This window comes from Neophocaena asiaeorientalis, unplaced genomic scaffold (genome assembly GCF_003031525.2).
Source record: "Neophocaena asiaeorientalis asiaeorientalis breed wild unplaced genomic scaffold, Neophocaena_asiaeorientalis_V1.1 scaffold45, whole genome shotgun sequence".
Lineage (NCBI taxonomy): Eukaryota > Metazoa > Chordata > Mammalia > Artiodactyla > Phocoenidae > Neophocaena > Neophocaena asiaeorientalis.
The window spans coordinates 281,412-300,487 of NW_020174642.1; the positions used below are offsets into that span (position 1 = coordinate 281,412).

General features: G+C 41.4%; 1 protein-coding gene across 2 annotated transcripts in view; it reads right to left on the minus strand.

The window, feature by feature from the left end:
• The window catches only part of TIAM1 (TIAM Rac1 associated GEF 1), a 206,116-nt gene that overhangs the window by 61,407 nt on the left and 125,633 nt on the right, over positions 1-19,076 (minus strand). For both annotated transcript variants that reach the window (XM_024758201.1, XM_024758200.1), the window contains 3 exons: positions 15,128-15,232; positions 9,668-9,749; positions 4,017-4,103 (listed from right to left, as the gene is read on the minus strand). In XM_024758201.1, the coding sequence (XP_024613969.1) occupies positions 4,017-4,103; positions 9,668-9,749; positions 15,128-15,232 (274 nt within the window). The remainder of the gene's footprint in view (positions 1-4,016; positions 4,104-9,667; positions 9,750-15,127; positions 15,233-19,076) is intronic.

The window sequence follows — 19,076 nt, forward strand, 5'->3', positions numbered from 1 at the left end:
TTTTCTTCTCTGATTGCTGTGGCTAAAACTTCCAAAACTATGTTGAATAACAGTGGTGAGAGTAGATAACCTTGTCTTCTTCCTGATCTTAGAGGAAATGGTTTCAGTTTTTCACCATTGAGAATGATGTTGGCTGTGGGTTTGCCATGTACAGCCTTTATTATGTTGAGGAAAGTTCCCTCTATGGCTACTTTCTGGAGAGTTTTTATCATAATTGGGTGTTGAATTTTGTCAAAAGCTTTGTCTGAATCTATTGAGGCGATCGTATGGTTTTTCTCCTTCAGTTTATTAATATGGTGTATCACATTGACTGATTTGCCTATATTGAAGAATCCTTGCATTCCTGGGATAAACCCCACTTGATCATGGTGTATGATCCTTTTAATGTGCTGTTGGATTCTGTTTGCTAGTATTTTGTTGAGGATTTTTGCATCTATGTTCATCAGTGATATTGGCCTGTGGTTTTCTTTCTTTGTGACATCTTTGTCTGGTTTTGGTATCAGGGTGATGATGGCCTCGTAGAATGAGTTGGGGAGTGTTCCTCCCTCTGATATATTTTGGAAGAGTTTGAGAAGGATAAGTGTTCGCTCTTCTCTAAATGTTTGACAGAATTCACCTGTGAAGCCATCTGGTCCTGGGCTTTTGTTTGTTGGAAGATTTTTAATCACAGTCTCAATTTCAGTGCTTGTGACTGGTCTGTTTATATTTTCTATTTCTTCCTGGTTCATTCTTGGAAGGTTGTGCTTTTCTAAGAATTTGTCCATTTCCTCCAGGTTGTCCATTTTACTGGCATATAGTTGCTTCTAACAGTCTCCCATGATCCTTTGTATTTCTGCAGTGTCAGTTGTTACTTCTTTTTCATTTCTAATTCTATTGATCTGAGTCTTCTCCCTTTTTTTCTTGATGAGTCTGGCTAATCAATTCTGTTTATCTTCTCAAAGAACCAGCTTTTAGTTTTATCCAGTTCTGTTTCTTAAGCCACCCAATTTGTGGTAGTTTGTTATGGCAACCCTAGGAAACTAATACAGGGCCTACCTGAGTGAGCTAGTCTCAGTATTAATAAGTGAGAGCAGGGGGCCCAGCAGTGGTGGGCAATGAAGTACCTCGTTGGGGTCCTTCTGTCACAACCCCACTGTGTAACAGCTCTGTGCCTGTGGGCACGTTACTGAATCTCTCCCAGCCTCAGTTTCCTCATACGTAAAGAGGGGCATGGATTAAATGAGATTCAACAAAATAATCCATATAAAACTCTTTGCACAGCACTTGGCATGTGGAAGATATTCAAGACATTAACTCTCATTATTAATATTTGGTAGAACAAAGAGGAAAACTTTTTTTTGGAATTTTTGAGCCTACTCAAAAATGATCCCCACCACCCACGGTAAAAGTTGTGAAGCATCTAATCTACCTGTCTAGAAAAGTACAGCACAGAGCTTTCTCTGTTTCCTGTGGAGCCATCTGGAAGACACTTAGATGACAGCAAAGAAGATGCCTGATCCCAACCTCAGATGATTCCAAGAGGAGAACAATGCGCCATACAGGCCCAAGATGAACACAGATAAGCGTAAACACAGTTTGGTTCCAAAAGTCAGTTCTACAAGTACAGCCAACATGAGATCCAGCACAGAGCAAGAGGTAGGCAAGAGAAAGCAGGAATATGGGGATTACCCATCAGCCCATCACAGGACAAAAGCCCAAGGTGGCTAAGAAAAATAAATCAAGTGTAGGTTCAATTAATGCAAACAGAATATTCAGATCTAATTAGGCTGCGTGCCACCAGACGCCCCTTGGTCATTTTCAGAAACACTAAAATCTGGACCGTCCTCTAGCAGAACTAGCATTTGGATAGTGTCCAGAGGGCAATGACCAGAGTTGTATTCTACATTCTAATGACTTGTTGAAAGATCTGGAAGTGTCAAATGTGGAAAAGACTTAGCAGTTTTAACATGAAGCACATCATGAACACCAATGGCTGGCTATAAACGAGGAGGCAAACAGTGAACGGAAGCTGAGGGAGAAGGATGTTTTATAATCAGAGATGCCCACAAAGAGGCCGTATGGTCCACAGGGAACTCTCTGTTATCGGGAGGTCTTCACATAGCGGTTACGTTTAACATCAAGTATCTCTCCCGACACAGCCCTCTGCAGGTGGGATACTGGGAATAGTTTGCCACCCAGGTGGACAAACGGGCATCGCTCTTGCATCCGCAGAGAACAGTGTCATATGGGGCAAGGGAGTTGCAGCAGACGACCGTTTGTTTTTATCTAACACCAGTGTTCCTGGATTCAAAGGACTAAAACAGGATGTGACTAAAAACCAGGGCAGCGTATTTCCCCACCCCCGCACGCCAACCGGCACATTCGTGCTGAAAGAGATAAAAATCAGATTGGGGTTTAAAGGGGACTAAACCCCGTCACCTCTGCTCTTAGCTGAGATACGCTTTGAATGCGTCAAACTCTGGCCTATGGACTGCCTTTGGCCTCGAAAATATGGAAGGAAAGTGAAGGAAAATCCTTGTCCATGGCTGTTAGCAGTGGATAAATTACTTGGACTTTGTTGCCGATTGGGCACACCTTTGCCATCTCTGTGCAGAGCCAAGTCTGCGGGTAGCACTTCTCCGGTGCTGACAGCACAGGGCAAAGTACGCTGCACAGGGAGCTTGTAAGCCATGAACACGCAGAACTAAGCTGCCCCAGAACATGGGAGGAGGTGGGAAAGGTAGGCAGGCATTCCATCCTCTCCCAGCTGCTCCAGTGTCCTCTAGCAGAACAGATACAGGTATCACATCCAAGTGTAACTGACCAAGACATGTTGGACTTTCATATTCAATGGGCATTATTTTGCCACTGCCTGGATGAAGCTAAAAATTCCATAGCAAAAAGAATGAAATGAAGGTGGATTTTAAGCCCTACCTACCTGCCCAGGTTCCCCCCAAAAGTCATGTCCACCCAGAACGTGACGTTATTTGGAGAGAGGGTCTTTGCAGATGTAATTAAGTCAGGAAGAAGTCATACCAGAGTAGGGTGGGTCCTAAAGCCAATGACTGGTGTTCTTGTAAGAAGGCCGTGTAAAGATGGGGAGACACATGGGAAAGAGGGCCATGTGAGGACAGAGGCAGAAATCAGAGTGATGCTGCTACAAGCCAAGGACGCCACGGGCTACTAGCAGCCAGCAGAATCTAGAAAGAACCATGAAACAGATTCTTCCTGCAGAGGCTCCAGAAAGAAACAACCCTGCCAATACCTTGATTTCAAACTTCCGGCCTCCTGATGAGAATACATCAGGAGGCCGGAAGTTTGAAAGGCCTCTGTGTGAGAATACATTCTATTGATTTGAATCACCCAGTTTGTGGCAATTTGCTACTGCAGCCCTAGGAAACTAACGTAGGAAGCAAAAACTCTAGGTTGAAATGATTCTCTCAGAGTAGAAAAAGTATGGAGAGCTGGGGTTCCACAAGTAGCCTAGACAGACAACACTATGAGCCCTTCTAGGGCCGCAGGCAGGGTGTAGCAGAGAAGAGCTCTCTGAGGAGGGCAGGAAGTCAGGATCCTGAACCCCTAGGTTCTCAACTTCTACAAAGATTCCTCTATGAATGGCAGCAACAGAACATGATGGAGCTTTGCCAGCTCAGGCAAGGGCCAATGTCAGCTTCAACCAGGGCAGACCAAAGCACAGAGGGGTCTTCCCGAATAATCTGCTTCAAGAAGATCCCTGGGACCTCCATTCCATCCCAGATGGTAGGGAAGGACCACCACTTCTGAGTAGAAGGGAATTTCCCATCAACCCCATGGAGATGGGCTCAAAATCCCATTTAAAATCCAAGAAGGCAACATTCCTTGCACAGTTGAGCTGATGGAAATAATACTCGTATTCCCTGGAAGAGTTTTCGATGAGACAACATTTAAATACTCTTCAGGGGTGAACCCTTTGGGCATATCCTTCTCATCCACCAACTAGAGAAACCCAAAAGGGAACTGAAGACAAACAAGTCAAGACAAGACACTTGATAACTTACCTTTCTTGGAAGCTAAGCCAGTTTCCTTTACGCTATTCACGTAGAGCCTTCGAACACCATCTTCTTCCACAGAAGAAAGTGAAAAGCCTAGGAAACACAGGGACAGCCAGGTAAGGCTCACACCCTCTGAGCGTTGAGCGAACAATAAGAAGAATCTGCTGTGAACTAGGTATGTTCATTGCCTGGGGTTATAGTTTTTCCTTGTTCGTATTGTTTCACAAAGCAGAAAAATGTATGTTTAGATCACTCTAAGAGAAGTCACTGTAAAAATTAATATTACCAGGTACATCTATCTTCAGACAACCTACCTACCAACTCAAACGGAAGAAAATGATTTTGGTTTACCCTGCTTGCTAATAAATGCCATAGTTTTGCCTTTTTTTTTTCACAGCTCCCTCCATAGCACAAAACAGAAACAATCAGCTTATCTCATCTGGGTCCCCTTGACTTTTTTCAGCAAATCTATGTCCTAGGACATGTCACAACAGAACAACCGTACGCTGTGTGTTCATCCATATATATTGCTGTGTGGACACTGCTTTAAGTAGTAAAGTTCTGCAAACAGGGAGAAGTAGCAACAAACTTTAGAAATCCTTCTTCATATTGAAACTGATGGACTGCACATTCTCCTAGTGTCTGATCATAAGATTATCTTATACCTGTCTCGGCTTCCAGAGCTCAAAGCCCATTCGTTAATTAATCTTGGGTTTTGCTACATCCTTCGGAAAATAAGGCAGAACAAGGCCCTGAGGTTCTAAGTGCTCCCAATCCTATGGCTACAAGACTTGGTCGCGTCTGTTTCTAGACAGTCTCGCGTAAAACTCTTTCTGATCAATCAGTGGAATGTCCACAACCAACGCCGACTTTCCCTCAGGATAAAATACTTTGGTAGATAATCTTAAAAGGGCAATGGAAATTAATACAGTTGTAAAGATATGACACAAATGATTTCAGCTCTGGGAGAAAAATAAGGCTTAGGCAAAGGAAGAAAAACAGTGGTTTAAAAAAACAAACAGGCAACTAACGACAAAATAGAATAATTAATTAAAAGACTGGGGCCCAGGGACTCACTGAGACTTCTCAGTTCATGTCATAATGAACACATGTTTTTTTGTATCATTCACAGGACCAGGAAATAGATACCCACACGTAGGCAAAATTGTCAGATGCCGTCACCCACTAGGGTACCGAAACTCCCTCGGATAGGGAACTATACAAGCCCACCCCCTGAGGACTTTCCAAAGTCTTTACTTTATTCTCTTATTTTAAATTCCATTCTTACAGCAACTTCTAACTTTCAGATTACTCTTCAAGAAGTCCCACTGAAATAAAAATAATTTTAGACACGAGCCACTTCAATGACATTAGCCTTAACGCAGGTGTATTTATGTGCATCGCAGTGGAGATTTTCTTTTTCTTTTATCTGTTAGAATAGATAAGAATCAAGGACTACAACAGGGAGAGGATGAAGAGAATTCATTAAAATCCAGGCATTTCCTTTCTAAAATGCTACCATTTTATAAAGTTCTGAGACCAAATTTTTTAATTCAAATTTTATTCTATTAAAAATAAAACGAACACATTGTCAGGAGAGGTGATGTGTTGACAGCCTACCGCAAGTCACCTTAAACCAAAGTCAGTGGAGATGGGTATTCATGTGCTACCTTCCTTCCTTACTACGAAGGATGTCAAGAGTCCCAAGGAGCAGCCTCCATTTCAAGATGCCAATAATTTGCACAATGGAGGGAAGGTGGGGATTATAACCATCTCCTACAGTAACAAATATGTACTCATTTGTATTATTTTTTAGATTCCATATGTAAGTGATATCATACAGTATTCGTCTTTCTCTGTCTGACTTATTTCACTAAAGCTGTGAAATAATATTCTCTGGGCACATCCATATGGCTACCAATGGCAATATTCCATTCTTTTCTTTGGCTGAATGATATTCCACTGAATCCACGTGCCGGCTATTGTAAATAGTGCTGCTACGAACTTTGGGGTGCATGTATCTTTTTGAATTCGTTTTCGTTTCTTCCGGATATATATCCAGGAGTGGGATTGCTGGATCATATGGTAGTTCTATTTTTAGTTTTTTAAGGACCCTCTATACTGTTTTCCATAGAGGCTGCACTGATTTACATTCCCACCAACGGTGTAAAAAGGTTCCCTTTTCTCCACATCCTTGCCAAAATTTGTTATTTGTAGACTTTTTGATGTCAGCCGCACAAGTCAGAATATTTTTTTTCTTTTAAATAGGACAGCAACAATCTAATTCCCAGCAGACAAATGTAATGCGGTCCAAAATGACTGCCAACAGAAGACAGAGAGTTATTCAATATAAACCCAATATATCCGATACCCATCAGAAGGCTTAGAATTACAAAGACCAGGAGGCACCGTGAATGGCATATGACCTTGAGAATGAAGTGATTAAAACTGAGTGAAGAAACGAAGAAGACAGACTCATATGTTAAATAACCAGAAGTTTCCTCATACTGAAATTCATGACCAAAGAAAATTCAGGACAACAAAGTAAACAAAATAGAAGTACTCAGAACCAGAGTCCAGGACACAGTGAAAGAGAGAAAGTGAGAAAAGTGCAGACACCTCTGACATAGAGGGGACACAAGACCAAAAGTCTAATAGTCTAAGCAGTCCCCAGAGAAGAAGGAATACTCAGTTGCTGAAATGATGCATTCATCCACTTCAAGGCGGCCTAGGGGATCATGCTTAGTCTATTACAAAACTATTTGAACTAACTTCAACAACAAGTCTGAGAGAGTCCTGAGGGCTGAGGTAGAGGGAGGGGCAAGAGAGAGAAATTAGGCAAGTGTTAAATCTTTCCACTTGTTTAGTCAGTGGAATTATTAAGTCATGATTTCCTCCCTAAAGCGTCCTACAATAGAAAGCAGCATCTGGTTTAGAGTTAGATCTTGTATGTGTGCTGATGTGTGCTAGTAACTTACATATACTGAAATTGATGTATAGCGGGAAGCTGCACTTAGGTGCTAATGTCAGAGAGAGGTGGGCTGAATTTAGAATCCTTGGTAGATTCTGAGGTCAGAGACAACCAGGTCTTCTTAGGACTCGGGGACTCTTAAGCTACTTGTGGGAACGCCTTCTGCCAACATCGAACTGGGCACTGAGAATAAAGGATTTTACCTAAGGTTATTAGCCATGCATGGTGGCCTTCCAAGGTGAAGTCCAGGAACCACTACAGATAGGCTGTAACTGACAGCGATGTAAGGACAGAAAGCAAGACTAAGCACTGCGAACCTCATCGTCTGACACCGCCACAACCGCTAAGCAAGGGATTTTGTAGTTTACAAAAGCAGGGGTGCTCCATGACAGATCAGAAATGCAAACAAAACCCCCAAACCCCTGCTTCTTTATGTCAGGTCATGTGAGAAGCACAGCCAACAGTACCCTCTGGGTTGATGTCTGATGCCCTGTAACAGCTTCAGCATGGAAATCTAAACAGGTTCTGTGAGTACTTCAGCCACTTTAATTTAAAAAAATATAGCGGTTCTATGCCCAGTTTCTATTTCTGAGTCCCCAAACCAAACCAAACCATCTTCTTTTTTTCTTTGGCTGCGCTGCACGGCACACGGGACCTTAGTTCCCCAACCAGGGATGGAACCCACGCCCCCTGCAGTGGAAGCGCAGTCTTAACCACTAGACTGCCAGGGAAGTCCCCAAAACCAGTCCACCTTGGCATTTGACTCCAAGAGCTGTGAAATTCAGCCCTCTCTTGCTTCTTGCTACATTTTCCCCTTACGCAAGAGAAAGTAACTAAACCAAAGACAAAAGAGTAAGGGATATGGTAAAATTCAGTTTGGAGGACCCAGATGCTTATTTGTAGCACTGCTACCAATTACTGCTTTAATTACTGAGATCATGCTTCTGCTGCATAAGAAGCCCTCAGACACATGTATCCCTTGCCGTCAAAAACATCCTCTGGCTTTAATGCTGTCTTTAGTTTTAAGGTCAAGAGGTAAACAGCGTGAGGGTGTAACGCAAGTGGCCAGGGGTTGGAAATTCGGTTCTCTTCATTAGGCCAAAGCACGCCAGTGAGTGCTCTGAGAGGTGGACTGGCTGCCTGCGGGAGAGGCTTCGGCAGGAATAATGAAGATGCTGCTGCCCGGTAAAGGGTTTGAAGGCTTTCAAATGTGAAAAAGCCTAATAAGTTAATTCAGAGAGAAATACGCAGTAAGCAAGCATATGCAGTGACCTTTATATCTTTCCACCAGATCTTCTAGTTCTCCTCTTTTCCAGTACATAGTAGGACTACTCTTCTGCCTACCTACCCATCCCCCCCTCCAGTCACGTGCTTTGACAAGTGAATTGGGAGTGAGCCAGCACCCAAATCACCACCTTCCCTCTTTCTCCTTTGCCAAGAGACAGACAATGTCCCAGGTGGCAGGTGCCGCAGGCCTGGGTCCTAGAGGGAGGATAACATACAGAAAGGGTCCCAGCCAACCCACAGAGGATGCATGGTGAACAGGAGAAAGAATTTCACTGTTTGGAGCCGCTGGGCTTTGGTGACTGTCATTGTCTCAGCTAACCTCGCCCTCCTGACTGATCTAGCCCTGATATAGCATATGGGTTTCCCTATGTATTTCACTCAAGCACCAACTTCACTACTATCCAAGTCATAAAGTGTAATGCTAAAACGACTAGTCTTAAATCTATGGAAAGGATTACATACTTAACTACACCAGAAGGTAGACAACAGGAAAGCCTTAACATAGCAAGCCTGACTGCTATTCTCTGAAAGGCCTGCTTCTCAGTTTGGATCCTGGCTGGCATCTGGGAACTTGGATTTTGGGAGGGTTCCCAACACCCTAATGTAGCTCATTGTGTCTAAAATCTGTACAAACAATGTGGTTTGCGCCGAACACCTGCTTTCCTCCTGGGAGGCTGGAATTTTGGTCTATGCTGGGCAGAGGGTGCCTCCCTGACCAGCCTCTCAATAAAATTCCTGGGCACTGAGTCACTAACAAACTTCCTACCAGACAACAGTTCACACGCATCGTCACAGCTTGTTGCTGGGGGAATTATGGACTTCTGTGTGACTGGGGAGGACCCTGCAAGCTTGTACCGGGTTTCTGCGCTCTTCACCCCACGTGCCTCTCCCTTTTACTGATGCTCTTTTGTATAGTTTTGCTGTAATAAACTGTGGTCATGATTAAGCTGAGTCCAGCGGGTCCTCTTAGTGAACCAAAAAACCCAGAGGTGGTCTTGGGGACCCCAACTCCCACCAAAACAAGTTCCTTTAACATCATTTGTGAGGGAAAGGAGCATAATACATATATTTGGGGGATAGAGGTGCGAAAGGATCATTTCTTCATTACTAGGGTATATCATAAGATAAAATAATCTCCTCCCAATGGATCCATTTCTTTTCTATGACGGGCGAACCCCGATGATTAAAGTTAAGAAATGTAAAGCTAAAACCTTCGTCATACCCAGGGTAAATATCTTTTTCCCCTTACTTTGGCTGCTTGGCAGAGCACAGAAGCCAGATGGGCTATCTGTTTTAAATAGGCCCCAAAGGCATTTTATTGAATTGTAAATAAGTGCATGTTTACACAGGAATTGTTTTAAAGTGAAGAACACCAAAGATCAAAGAAAAGGAAACATACCATAATTATCACCGGCTGTATCTGACTTCTCAATCTGGATGTTCTGAGTGACTTTTGGACAAATTTCAATTTCTTTGTACAGCTGAAAATGACAAAGAGAAGCCTAATTAAGACTTCATTAAAAATAACTTAGAAATAGTCATCAATTTGTAAATCTATTTTTTCAGAATTTGAAATCAAATTCCATCACATCCTAGTATCTTTCTTGAACTGACCCCATTAAGACTCAAAGTGGAAACTTATAACTCACATTCCCAGATTTAGCTCTAGTTCCAGTTTCTAAATAATTCCTTGACATCACTCTGTATGTCTTTTCCCACCCTATTATCTATCATACATCTGAAAAATAATGCTAAGGTAATCGAAAATCTTCAGTACTGGGGAAAAAATTATTAACATCAAAAAGAGGTGAGAAAGATCTTGATATGGGATCCATAGAAATAGGAGAAATCTCTGTGCTTCCATTCTCTTCTGTTCATATACCATTTTGGCTCAAAAAGTCCACAAGAGTACAAATATGCAGAGAAAAATTATAGCATTAAAACAGACGACAGATTATATAAATGACAGTATTCTCTTTTAGCCATTAGATTATACCAAATTACTGCAAAAATTGAAGTACATAAATTAATCACCTCTCTCAGAAACCCAAGAAAACATGGAAAAAAAAATAAGAGAAACACTTCACAGAGAAACTTTATTTCAATTAATTTAAGTTATACTTCATGCTTAGATGTCTGGACCTAGCATCATCATGGACGGTAACTTATGAAGGTTTCACCATGTGTTCTTGCCTCTCACACGCTCTCTCTGAGACAAATGTGATCCCCATTTTACAAATGATGAGAAAAAGGCTACCTTTCCTAAGGTCAAAAGGCCAGCCTGGGCAGAGCTGGGATTTGAACCCAGGTCTCACTTGCTCCAGCCCTGAAGTTCTCCCCATTACACTATAATGCCTCCCAGACTGTTTCCTGGTGGGACTCAGGGGTACCACAGTAAAGGGTACCAAACCTTACTTCTTCAGTAAGTAAGCCAAAGGCCACTTCCAAACTTTATGATAGAAATTCCAAAACATATTGACGTGTCAAACGCTCATATAGAACTTAAAATTTGTCATTTAATTTCAAAACGAAAATCTATTTTGAGCCAAAGTCAATAACAGAAAACTGTCCTTTAGCGTTAAAGAGAAGTCTCGGTGATTATTGAAACTTGCCCCCATCTCAGTCATTTGTCCAGAAATAATTTTGTTCAGACAAGTATGAAAAAAATGCAGGTTTCTTTCTCTTCACTTTCTTAGGGCAGTTGACAGGTGGGATAAGTGAGCAGAATGTTTAGGATTCAGGAGTCTGGAAAACAGGCTGCTGTATTACTAGAAAGCCAAGGGGTGGGGCAGGGGCTGGGAACATTGACCCAACGGCCTAGATCCTCTAGAACTCCCTAATTTAATGCAACTTCCTCCAAATGCGTAACTTCATGTTGAGGGCATAACTTCATGTGGTTTTCTTTCTATACTTCAGAAAAAGTTTCAAACCAATGCATTCTGAAGTTAGAAGAAATCAGTTCTATTAGATCTACTGATCTTTAGTTCAGAAAATTACAGTCACCAAAACTATACATACCAAATATAATCAATTTTATGATTATTTTGTAATGTCATGGAATGCTCAATAAAATGTTATGAAATGTATTCACTTCGACTTATTTTGAACCTTAGTTTTATTTTTTCAATTTCCTTGAGAGGCAAACTCTCCCCCTAGGTGGCAGTATATCACCGCTTGTTCTAATCATCTCTGGAAAATTCCAAATGGTTGTCCATAGATCCCGTGGGAATTTAGCTTTGTAAATAATTTTTGCTATTCTTTTATAATATTACTTCCTCTCTTCTTTGTAATTGGTGTGAAAGTCTTTGTGTTTTTTTACCAGTTTCAGACAATAACTTAGTATAATATAGACAGGGCCCTTGACCACTGTCCTTAGGCTGGCTGGACTAAAATTGGGTTTGGTAAAAATCTCTAAAACCTGTAAAATTTCAAGAAGGAGCTGCACTTTATATTTCTGATGCAGTCATAATATCTGAAACCAGAAATTTCGAAATTTCGTAGTTTTAAATGTATCTTTAGCAAAGAAGTATCACACACATTCCATTTACTTATTAAATTTATTTATTTATTTATAGCTGTGTTGGGTCTTCATTGCTGCACACAGGCTTTCTCTAGTTGCGGCGAGCGGGGGCTACTCTTTGCTGTGGTGTGCGGGCTTCTCGTTGCGGTGGCTTCCCCTGTTGCAGAGCACAGGCTCTAGGCGCGTGGGGGGCTCAGTAGTCGTGGCTCGCGGGCTCTAGAGCGCAGGCTCAGTAGTTGTGGTGCCCGGGCTTAGCTGCTCCGCGGCATGTGGGATCTTTCCCGGACCAGGGCTTGAACCCGTGTCCCCTGCATTGGCAGGTGTATTCTTAACCACTGCGCCACCAGGGAAGCCCCCCTTTATTTTTATTAAATCAGTGATGCTGCATGTTTTCCCTCTTTTCAAAAAGCAGATTAAACACCATCAGACGTTAAGAAACAATCTGATTACCCTGGCACTTGAATTATCACGAAATCACATTCATTTCCTACCAGGTCTCCTTGGCGTGCCTGGTCCAAGCGACCATCACCCATGGCCTGAACGACAGCTCACTAGCCTCCTGCCTGCTCTCCCAGCTCTTTCCCTAAGGCCCTAAGGTTCATAGGCCACACAGTAGCCACAGCAAGCCTATTAAGACAGGAGTCAAATAATGCCCTTCCTCTCTGGGGATTTCCCTTCTCACCTGGGCCCTACAAGCCCTCCTGGTCACTCTTCTGCATCCTCCCTCCTTGTGCATCCAAACCCCTCCCCATCCCACCTTCCCTCTCCCCACCACTCCCTCACTTACCCTCCTCACTGATCCTCCTCAAACATGAGTAAACTACCTCTACTATCACCCCCCTCCCCTTGCCAGGCCTTACCCAGCTTTGTCTCCTGAGCCTAGAACACTTTCCTCCAAAATACCTCTATGACTCACCTTCTCACCTCACTCACCACGCTGTTCAAACATCACACCTAAAGGAGCAGCGCGATCGCTTTTAGATGCCTATCTTTCTCTATCTGTTTGTCCTAACTTTTTCTTTCCCCGCTCTTAACATCCCGGGAAATATTACACATTTACTTGTCTTTGTTAAAAATATTTACATGTTTTTATATCTGTATCCACAAACTTGAATGTATTTTCCATGAAGAGTAGAGATTTTTCTGTGTATCTCAGTGCCTAGAACAGCTAGCATGGTGCCAGGAACACAATAAACACTAAATAAATATTTGTGGGATGAATGAATGAATCAATCAGTCAGTGTTTCTGCAAACTCTTTATTCCCACCTGTCACTTTAAGAAAAACATATTTAATATGGGTTTTCAAAAAACCCAGTGCCTCCATATTCATTATCATTCTACAGATTGGACCCAATAACCAACTGATCATGAAAAAGTAGCCAAACGGGTATTACTTATATTAGCAAAGCAGATAAGTAGAAAACTAACTATTCATGGTCTTTCATAAGCAAAAGAATCCCCAGCCCCACCAAATAAATGCACGAGACCCTCCAAAAAGATCTTTAAAATGTAGTACACACTTTCGCTAATAACTATTGACTTTACTACTCAAGAATACTTGACAAAACAGTAGCAGAGAATAAAATGTTTTGGGACAGTCATCTATGAAGGAGTCATTTTTCAGGACAGGACTTCAAACATTTGTGAGCTTCCCTAGTCCATCAAAAATAAAATGGAGGGGCTTCCCTGGTGGCGCAGTGGTTGAGAGTCCGCCTGCCGATGCAGGGGACACGGGTTCGTGCCCCGGTCCGTGAGGATCCCACATGCCGCAGAGCGGCTGGGCCCGTGAGCCATGGCCGCTGAGCCTGCGCGTCTGGAGCCTGTGCTCCGCAACGGGAGAGGCCACAACAGTGAGAGGCCCGTGTACCGCAAAAAAAAAAAAAAAAAAAAAAAAAAAAAAAAAAAAACCCCCTATCAGTGAGTGACAATCAAGCTGCATCTTATGGAGTAGACTGGACATAAGCAACACACTTCAGGTGTCACTGTCTCCCGTCACCCCCAGATGGGACCATCTAGTTGCAGGAAAACAAGCTCAGGGCTCCCACTGATGCTGCATTATGGTGAGTTGTATAATTATTTCATTCTACACTACAATGTAATAATAATAAAATGCACAATGAAAGTAATGCGCTTGAATCACCCCAAAACCATCCCCCGCCCCCCGGTCTGTGGAAAAACTGTCTTCCACGAAACAGTTGTCCCTGATGCCAAAACGTTTGGGGACCGCAGTTCTAAATTATGACTGTAATGCTGGAAACACAACTGTCTGTATACATTTGCCAAAACTCATGAAATTGTGTGCTCAAAATTGATGCTTTATTGCAGAGAAAGTAAACCTCAAAAAAAATTGATTAGAAACAAAATTCCCTACTAAATATACTAAATTTTAAATCATGCTTCCCCTTTTCAAAAAGAGACTATTCGGGTTTCAATTTTCAGTTCTGTTTTCTGTGGTGAAAGCCTGTCTGAAGTCATACTGTTATCGTTCACAGATCCATGGCAAGAAGCTCGGTGGCCCCCAGAGGAATGACTAAGTGCAGAGAAAGAAGAACAAACTCCAAGAGAGGGGGCCTTGCTCCCAAAATGTTTCTTTCCTGGAACTGAAAAAAGCACCCTTTGGCTAACAAAAAAGGAACTTGTCATTATTTTGCCATGTTACCATGACAACCATTTATTGAGCATCTACTATGTGAACCGTTATCTCTAATCTTTGCGAAATCCTAGAAAGTATTATCACCTCATTTTTTTTTTTTGCCAAGACCACATAATTAGTAAGCAACAGAGTCAATATAAAAATCCAGATACAGTTCAGAACCCAAGTCCCATAATGAAACTCAAACCCACATAAGTGTGCCCAAGAATCTATAAAATAAATACAATTCCAAAAGGCCAGGACACATAATTAGACGGCAGCTTTTTCACCCAACAGGATTTGACCCATCAATTTCAACATGCAGGGAGAAGTCATACAAAATTGGAGTTAGTACTTTTTATCTGACAACAGCCAGCTCACCTTTGAGTCACCCATTTAAAACATAAGACTGTCAAAGCTACAAGGAAAGCTAGGCATAATAACTAAAATTCTATCTGAGAGTCAGTTCTGGATTTCAATTTTTCATGATAGCACAGCATCGTTCCCTGCATAAACTAAGGTGGCATTTTCACTCTGCAAAAATATTGTGATATGTAAGGCCATCTCCACAAACTTAAGAGCGCTGAATGAGGCTCATTTATTTTAGAATCTGTTCCACTCCACCAACCACAATTAGCATAAGCACACATATAATTTAAAAATAATCTCCTACAGAATGTACTTGGACAACAGACATAAACATTACCAGCTCATAAATGTCCTCCTCGGGCTTTGGCACGTAGTGTTGCATTTTGTTTTCTATTAGAAATTTCAGGCGCAGGTAATGAGCAGAATGATCCAGTCTATGTGCCTGGGACCAAAACAAAAAAAAAAAAGAGGAGAAGAGAAAATGTCTTTTCAATAGTAAATAGACATAATTAGCTTTCCACTGATGTATTGTCATCTATTCCTGAGAATAGTGATGATTTGCTACTGAAGGGAGGTGTAAAATTTCTATACTTCTTAAAAGGTTTACACCCAAAACCAAACTTTAATTTTCATTGAATATACTAATAATATCCCACGGGTATCTTATGATCAATGGAAACAAAAAAGTCACATCTTCACTTCTGCTTATCTCATCCATTACGCTCTTTAACGCTGGGTTTGCAAGAAAACCTATCAGACCCAAAAGGCCTTTAAACATAATTTCCAATATACAAAGGTGATTGGAGAAGAAAAGTGACAAGAAAGGCAAGGAAGGATTTACAGTGACAGAAGAAAGCTGTGCCCAGGCAAACTTATTTTTTTAACCACATGGGGACACTGGGACAGTTGTTCACAGTTCATTTGCAAGTGAGCTGGTGTATAGACAAGGCATTTGGATTTCAGTCTTATTTATATACACCCCGAGTGAGACTCCCTCCGGGGGCAGCGAAGACAGGCATGTGTCCAACTTTGGAAACACAATGAATGACTTGCCCAAAGAAAACAATTCTGAAGCAGTTAAGGATTGAAATTTCCAGGCCTTCTCCACTGGTCAGGATGGGTCAAATGATTTTTTTCTATCTAGAAAGTCATTCGTGAATTAACTTTGTGGAAAAGGCAACAGTGGAAACATGGTTTTATAACTAACATCCTCAATTCACATTCAAGAAGATGCAGAGGAAAAAAAAATGCTCTTCAAAAGTTACATGCAAGTTACATGAAAATGTATTGCTAGAGAGAAAATGTTTCCATCAAGTCTTTTTTTAAAGCATCCTTATCTTTTAGAGATTTATCCTGAAGTACTAGTAAAGATATGATGTCTGGAATCTGCTTCCAAAATCATTCAGAGCAGGGAGTGGGAGTGAGTTAGTAAATGGAGAAACATAATTTGATATTATAGAACCTTGGTGATGGTGACACAGAAGTTTATTACATTATTGCCTACTCTTCGTAAATTTGAAATTTTTCATCAATATAAAATCTCTTCACACCAAAAGCTCAACTGATGAGAATTATTTCGAAATAAGTGAAGTTAATTTTTCACTGGTTTAGTGCTCTTTCTGTTTACCTTCTTCCCACCCGGCCCCAAATTTTAAAGCCAAGCTAAGAACATTCTAATAATGATTCCAATAATAGTCATTCAATTACACCTCACAAATTCTGAAGTGTGCCAGATACTGCATGAAGCAGTCTTCAGGAGTATGGGAAGGGGCCTGCAGAACATGGGAGGTGGTGACAGTGATGACTTTGCCTCGTAATTAAACACACATGCAAGACAGGGATCCTGCACTAGAGAAAAGCACGGTTATGGAAAGTAGAAGTGAGTTTGTTCTAAACGCCTAGCAGAATGATAAAGAAGTTTTCTAGAGTGACTCTCGGGAACCTCCAACATGTATCCTTTTCTGAGTAATGTGATAGTCTGAAGCCCACCGTCCAAACACAGGCACCATTGAGGCAACACCTTCCTTGCACCCGGCTTTCGGGTTCTCGCTGTCGGTACTGAAAATCAAACGCTCAGTGTCTGCCAGACCCAGATCACTGATGTCAAATAACCAGGGTGGATGGGTAAGCCAGGGAAGCAAAAGCAGGGAAGTTTCAAAGTGTGCTACTTACTGCTTGTCAAAGAGCCGCTGAGACAAACAACAAATTAATAATACTTAGGGTGCTACGATAAGCAAGAAAAGTTTCCCTCACAGAGATAAAAGCTGCAAATGCTTCCCACTGACCTAGATCCCCACTGAAATCTTTAATTAGAAGCAAAATATTTTGGTTCACCATCTGTTTCCAACTGAGGTGGGAGGGAAAGAGAAATGAAACTTCATGGCGTCTTGGTCAACAGGAACAAATCCACCTGGAAACTTTATCGTCATCATTAATCAACACTTTGTAGACACTCCCAATGGGGCTGCCACTTAGACAGTCTTCTGGAAACCAGACCAAAATAGCCACCTCACCTAAGAAGCTTCGGGCTCCCGAAACCTCAGTGTGAAAGAGAGATGTTTGGTGCCACTGGCAGGCACCAAACGTCTTAAGGTGGTCCTGATGGAGACATCATCCCTTAAATGCTACCAGGCTGAAAACATTTATACAGATGCCCAGAGAACGCCAAATAACGGCCGACACCTTGAAGTGTTTAACAAAGCAAAGAGAACAGAGCAACAGGAATAAGGGTGGCTCTGGCCGTCTTCCCCTCCACCACCATATTTTTCGAACTTCCTTAAGTTACAATAATGTCTTGATAACTTCGAAAAATAAAAATGAGCACATGTAACAAACATAACAATTATAATGATCTTATTTGTAACCCAAGAGCCCGAGGTTTGGTCAGTAAATAGTTACCTTAAAAATGGGACTTTGGATCAACATACCCATGTGTCTTATCATTTTGGTAAATGTTTCTCAATTATGAGCCCCCATTAGTCATGGCTGGTCTAACATAAAGGGAAAATCGTAATGAATTAACTAAATCAGATCATCAGAACTCTCAAGAATTTCATGCTCCTCCAATATTTACAAGTCAGTATCAAGGCGGGTTGAACAACTTACCATGTTCACAATACATCTATGTGCAAGAAAAATTCCAAATGTTAATGAATATTTTAAGATAGTAATTCTAACGATTTGGCCTGCTTTACACTTGTAAAATGTTCAATTACAACGTAAGAGAAATTCAGCTGGGAAAACAAATGGTCCAAATTTGTTTTCCAATGTTCATTTACTTAAGGTACGTAGAAAGCATTTGATTCATTTTGAGACAATGCAGTCCCAAATCATACCATAAGACAAATATTGTTTGTTTAGTTGGCATGTTTTTAAAATTTTTCATCTTCCTATGACTCTTTCAAAGGATGAAACAACAAAACATAATGTAGGTCTTTTCAACAAATAGTTTGAGTCCATTAAAACAGAGAATAACACGATCTTGAAATCCACCAATGTTTTGTTCTTCCATTTCTCCTCATATTCTTCCATTTCAATCAAACTTCTTCAGGAAACATAAACGCACGCAGTGAGGACATCCAGAGATCCACGCGTGCACACACGCACACACGCGCACACACACACACACACACACACACACACACACACACACAAAGTGCTACTGCAGAATTTCCAAAGAGACATATCCTCCCCTTCGAGGTGATTTTTATTGTTTTTAATGTCCATGGTTATTAGAATATCCAAAGCCACAGGTCTACAGAGTGAAGCCATGAAATAAATGCCAACGGTCACACGTGAATAATAACAAGTATGAATAAATGAATTTCTTTGCAATTATTTTAGTAATCGCAATGATCAGAATATGTCCACAACCCATAGGCTAACACGGTTACCTGCTATATTTAGCAACATTCCTTTCATAACACTCACAACATGAATTGCACATGAAATGTAGATCTTGAAACAGTTACTGTACCAGAACTTGACTGGTGCTCGGATGGCAGATGACAAACTGATGTGAAATGATGTGGATCAGACAGAATAGGAAAGAGAATGGCTGAATGCAAGAGACAGAAGAAAAAGATTGATTATTAAATATTAGAGAAAGCACCCATCACCAAAGTTGAGAACGACAATAAAGAAATCAAAGACAGACATTCCGACAATCACCGTTGTTTTCAGTCCCTCCTCCAAGAGAAAAGAGAAATCACTCAACATTAATCAGATCATTAATAACATGTGGCACTGTTTTCCCCATTATCTCTTTTCCTCTGAAGAATAAAATC